Genomic DNA, 6,051 nt, shown 5'->3' on the forward strand with positions numbered 1-6,051 from the left:
TTATTTAAAGCCTGTGTAAATGCAAATCACACCCTATACATTAAAGTAGCAGCATTAAAATTATATTTTCATTCGTATGACTGCTTTTATTGGCATGTGTCTTCACACTCAGGCACAGAGGTGCTTCGTTTGAATGCTGATGAAATACAGTGCTTGTTCTCTGATTGCATCCCATCTTTTCCTTCCAGCGCATGATTGCCAACACTGTCAGGACAGTGAAATTCTGCCGAAGCCAATCTTTCAGTAAGTGTGTTACAACATCTGTATTGTCAGCATTATTATCAGTAGCTACAGTAATTACAACTAATTCTGTATGTACCAGAACTAAAGAGCCTGTTTTCCAGTGATTCTTCCATGTTTGGATCCTGTGATGTTTCACAGGGCGAAATATCCTTCAGGAAGCTCTAATAAACCCCTTCTCCTCTATCTCTTTTCCATGCATGTGAAAGAGCTAAATCTATCTCTCTACCCATCTGTCAGATTAGAGCCAGTTGAAATTAGACACTGGATTCAGAAGTGGTTGAAATAAGTCTAGCAGGCAGCAGCACACAAATAGTTGCTTGGATAAATGCTGTTTTAATATGAAACCAGTCTGGAGACATGGCCTTTATAAATGACATAACTGCATAAGGCGGTGAATTTAAAACCTGTTTGTCAGTATAATTACCAGAACTTCCTTGAGTCCATGTAAGATGACAGAGCTGTATGGTCAAACAGGCTTCTCTGTTCGAGCTGCACTGTCAGTCTCAGTCACATGGGCATTTCCTCAGCACTACATCCATTTGGACTCACAGTACCCTTCCTCTTTGTCAAACAACAGTATAAGTAATATAAAACTATATTTTTGTAAAAATAGTTTCTTTCCATATGAGTCAAAGCTTAACTGTAGAAGATCTGTAGAACAGTAGAAATTAAGAAAGATTTTTTTTCATCCACAATCCAGGTTTTCCTGGCTTTGTGTCTTTAATTTTGATGTATTAAGCATGAGTGAGACCTCCACATACTTAGAAATGGAAGCAGATTTTCATTATACATGATATAACAAAATGTCAGTATATAGATCTACTGGATCTAAATTCCATGGTTTGTGTGTGTGTGTATGTGTAATGTAATGCAGATGCCTCAGTATAATTTTTTAGTTGAATTTAAGTTACCTAACACATATTACATTACACTGTAAGCTGTTCCTATGGGGTTGAAGATACTTAGAATTTAACTCAGTAGTATTCCATAACTGCTGCTGGAGTAGGTATAATGTGGTTAAGAAATGTGAACAGGTAGTAAATTCTGAGGCTTGAATGGGACAGCCACTAAGCACTACATTGATACAAATATCTAAAATGAGAATATTGCATGAAAAGAAGCTAAAATCAATTACAAAATTTTGAATCTGTGAAAGCTCCTGGTTCATAAGCAAATGAGCAGCTTTAAATTGTACTTGTTAGCTGTATAATGTACAGCTAATGACTGATAAGGTGATGTGTCAAACTGTAACCAAGGGCCATCAATTTTAGTAAATGTAGCCAAGCATGTCCAAAAGAAAAGTTAATTTGTGGGGGTAGTAACCAGAAAGACCATCAGATACGGAGAAAAGGTTTCCAAGAGAGCCATTTCTAAATATTTCCTTTTTAACTCACCAGGATCTAGTCTTTCCTGTGACAGCTGGTAAGGAGTTGTGCATTTTGTTCAGGCATTTGTCCATTTACGTGTATCAATCCTACATCATTTCTCTTTCACCAGATCCTGATGCAGCCCTAACTAATAAAAACCATCAGGATGTTCGGAGCTACGTGCGGCAATTAAATGTGATTGACAACCAGAGAACTTTATCACAGATGTCTCACCGACTGGAACCGCGCCGAGCATAAACATTTGAAGCAATGATGAGAAACGATCTTTTATCCTCTCAAGGTCACTTGTTAAGAACTTCACTTTCTCTGCTACTGCACTGCCACTACAAAAATAAGCAAAAACATACCATAACGTCTTAGGCAACGCACAATGTACCAGCCTGCTGGAGAACTTTGGCTGAGGAAGAATTTATGCACTGTAGGTGTATGGGTGGCCATGTTGTGAACTGTTAATTCATCTTAAAGTGTAGTAAGTGATATCTCATACAGATTAAAAAAAAGGCAAAAGATAGAATAGTTAGTGGGAAATGCACAAAAACTTATAACAGTTCTAAGGTAGGTAGTGGGTTCTTCTCCTTAATTAAGAACCTGTATTTTATGATTTATGCTTCAGGTCAGGACCAAAACTGATCGTCAGTTTAGCTTGCTCAGCTGCTCTTGACCTCAGCAGAAGATGGATGTAAGGATCTGATGAAATAATGTAGGTTCAAGAGCAGTCCAAGGTACAGTTCCATTCAGAGAAGACTTACAAATATTTCCATTTTAAATACAACAAATACTAAGAAAAATTCCTAGTCTTAATCATACTGTCTATTACTACAAGCAGTTTGGCCATTTCAGAAAACTGACAGGACTGAAAATATTTGAATGATAAATAGATTAATCAGTGTTTACATTTGACTTTCTTCTTTTTAAATTACCAATCAGGTTTTTACAAAATTCAGTTAAAAAGTAAGGTCATCAAAATCAATATCATTAAAGGTAGCAAAGGACTGGTTCAAAAAGAGCACAATATGCACAAATGGATTTCAAGAGAATATTTTCCTGGACATTAAAACCTTAAACTTCAGCTAGAATTAATCTTGGCTGGTTAACACATCTTCTGATCTTATACATTTACAAATATCTTAATTTTCAGCCAATTGTTTGCACTTTCAATAGACTGTAAATAAATGTCAATTCATTATGTTCTAGAATATTTATTTATGTAATAGTTATTGTGCCAAAATAATTCTGGTTTATTTATTTTGTTTAGCATGTTATGAGAGTACAGCTTTTGTCTTCACACTGTGCATTTACATGTAGAAGTTGTGTGATCTATCTTTTCTGTAAATAACATGCAGTACCTTATTAAATGTAATTGCTGGAAAGGTTTAGTCACTGGCCTTATTTGCACTTTCAGCTTCATTCCTGCATAAATACCAATGCTACTAATTGGCTGATATATCAGAGTTGGCTTGTCATTTGCTGGGCCTCAAACCCACAGTTGGCCTTCGTGCACTGAGAGATGGACGATGAGATTAAAGCCAGTCAGATCCATCCCTGCCACGGGATGACAGTCAGGCAGTGACGCAACACCACTGTCTCGTTGCCTCATTTGTTTCTCAGGAGAAAACATTTAAATTGGAAGGGTTTAAATACAGAAGGGATATATTCTTTATTTTAGCTATCTAACTAATTTGTCCTGCTCAGTCACTAATGTGAGCACTACAAGTTATCTTATCTTAGGCAGGATTTTACCTCAGGTTGGCAAACTCAAGACCTTGGCTAATAGGGCACTTGAGAGACCTCTGGGTTCAATGACCACAGGGAGGTCTCTCAGAGCCTGCAGCCATGAGGGGAGAGTTGGTCTGGCATGTGCCCTTTCCCCTCCTGAATGCTCCTGGGGATGGCTGTACTGCTGCTGGGCAAGCCCAGATGGCAGCCAAGTGCATGCCAAGGGAATGACGATGTTCAAATGGTAAAAGTCTTTCCTATTGCATTCACACTGGTTCTGTGTTGTGAAGCTGGATGTCATAAAAATTATTAAGCCTGAAATTAGAAGTTGCAACTATTATCTCATAATTAAGTTTCAGAGATGACCTCATTGATATAGTCTACATTTTGCTTTGAATGCAGAGCAAATTTTTTTTGGCATTGAGCAGGACTGTGTGGAATCAGTATACACATATACAATTTTTTATCTATAAAAATAATTAAATTCTTTTAGTCAAAACAAATTCTGCAAAAGTTGAGAGTCAGTGGGGAAATGCTGACACAGAACTACAATCTGCTTGGTACCTGCATTCTGCAAAGGAAAGAATTACACAGTTAAGAAATATTCTGCAGCATGATGAAATAATTTATTTTAACTTTGCTGTCTGACTAGAAGTTCAAGATGATTCAGAGGAAAACCAGCTAATAATATAGAGACAAATTTGCATCTTATCATTTCAAGTGAGAAATATTTATTTCCTTTTCTGCTGTTCGATGAATGTACTTCATATGGCTTTTGCAGATACTGAATCTTGCCAGAAGCAAAGTATTCAGTAGAATAAACTACAGGAACACAATGAATTCAACAGGCATTTTTATATTTGCAATCAATTGGTAACATTTCTGAGTTCATGATTTTATTTGTTCCAGGTTTGTTCCTATTGTTTGGACTTTCATTTATTTCTGTTAGCTGGTTTATAAAGCTGCCAAGTTTTGGCTTGGCTCTGTGTATAGCCTAATTCTTCATCTATTTAATATGTTTTTATCCTCTTGGTTTATTCTTTTTTTTTCTTTAGAACTTCTAACTGTTTTACTTATTTGTTGCCAACAGTCTCTATCGTGTAGTTGTATCCCAGTGATACAAAGAGAGGTTTCATGGCACCTCCATGTCAACAAATGAATGCAGTTTACCTACTCAATGAAACAGGTATCTAGGTATCTGACATTTTTTAATTTTCCAATAAAGGGTGCTGTATAAATAACAAGTGTTGCTATCTCTGTATCTAACTAATTCAAGTGGCTCAGATAGTTGCTATGGTTCTAATCACTGTCTAAATACCTAGAGATTAGATGAATAAAACTACCTTCTGGCTCTAGGATCTGTCCTGGGCTTCCCTTGCTCCCTGTGTTGACTTTACAACAGGAAGGCAGCTGCCAATATATTGCTCTGGCTGTAGGAAGTCTAAGCGGCTGTTGCACTAAAGTGGAGAATGAATAGGGACTCAAGAAACACTGAAATGTCAAAACATCCATCCTGACTTCACTCTGTGCTCACAGCTGCGAGTTACAGCTTGTTCCTGCTTCACTGAGGGCACTGCCTTGCTACTGACTTTCCGACGGGTCTGCAGGCCTGGTTGCAGGGAGCTGGGCAATCCCCAGCACCGCTCTGCTCATGGGCCATCCTGGTTTAGGTGCACCACTTGGTCTGGTTTTGGCCCATGCCAGCTACCTCTGCAGGAGAGTGTCCAGCCATTACTTCTGGGGGATCATGCAGCCAGGCCATTTCCAGGGGAAACTACAGAGCTGTCTGTCCTGCCTCTGTCCCAGCCCCACAGTCCTCCAGTGGGACCCAAGGTGCTCTGCACCTCCATCACACCCACTTGCATAAACAGCACAAACACTACAGCACAGCCCCCTCCTCACTGCAACACTACAGGCTGAACAAACATAAACCTGTTCTAAATCCTAATCAGGATGATTATGCCTGACGGTCACAGACCATACAGTGCTGATATGGCTGGTCCCTGCTGCTTGGCCTCAGGGCCCAGAGCTCTTGGTCCTGTTTTATTTACTGGCAGAGTCATAACTGTAGTATGAGTTTTCAGATGACATATGACCAGGAGGCAGTGTCCATAATAAATATCCACTTCTGGGGACCATTGAGCCAGGGTGGCGACACCTTGGGCATTTAGGAAAATGTTCTGCATTACAGGGCTCCACCATTGGCCTTGTTTTGCTCAGGCAGCAGTAGAGAACACAAACTCTGTTTAGGGCTGCAGAGCCTAAAGAGTCACAGGGTACAGCTCTCCCTACCCTGGCACGTTTCGCTATTGTTAATTTGTTAGGGTTTCTTCTTTTTCTCAATGACCAGGCACAGTGCTGACAAAAGCAGGGAAGAAAGGTTAAATCCAGGGAAGCTTGAATCCTGTACACCAGGAGGCTGCAACTGTTTGGTAAAGGCAGGATTAAAAATATTTTCCATGGACATCTTGTTCAAACCCAGTCGGCCAAAAAGATATAATAGTGACAGATAAAAGAATTCAAATGTATTTGCAGGGCTCTGCAGATGGAGGGTTTGGGTTCTTTCTTACTAGGTAAAATATTGTGAGGGCACACAGTCTCTTTAGACCAGGTACAATGAGAGACAGAAACAAAATGCTTCTTTTCAGAGACACTGGCAAAGCAACCTTTTAAGTACAAGAAGTTTAAATATAATTTAGAAATC

The 6,051-nt window shown here is 39.0% G+C and overlaps 1 protein-coding gene across 4 annotated transcripts in view; it reads left to right on the plus strand.

Moving 5' to 3' along the window:
* The window catches only part of RAPGEF4 (Rap guanine nucleotide exchange factor 4), a 142,161-nt gene extending 137,573 nt beyond the window's left edge, over window positions 1–4,588 (plus strand). For all 4 annotated transcript variants that reach the window (XM_005415866.3, XM_031057467.1, XM_031057472.1 and 1 more), the window contains 2 exons: window positions 189–243; window positions 1,741–4,588. In XM_005415866.3, the coding sequence (XP_005415923.2) occupies window positions 189–243; window positions 1,741–1,868 (183 nt within the window). In that variant the 3' untranslated portion in view covers window positions 1,869–4,588. The remainder of the gene's footprint in view (window positions 1–188; window positions 244–1,740) is intronic.
* Window positions 4,589–6,051: the final 1,463 nt, after the last annotated feature.

Source organism: Geospiza fortis, unplaced genomic scaffold, assembly GCF_000277835.1.
Source record: "Geospiza fortis unplaced genomic scaffold, GeoFor_1.0 scaffold112, whole genome shotgun sequence".
Classification (NCBI taxonomy): Eukaryota; Metazoa; Chordata; class Aves; order Passeriformes; family Thraupidae; genus Geospiza; species Geospiza fortis.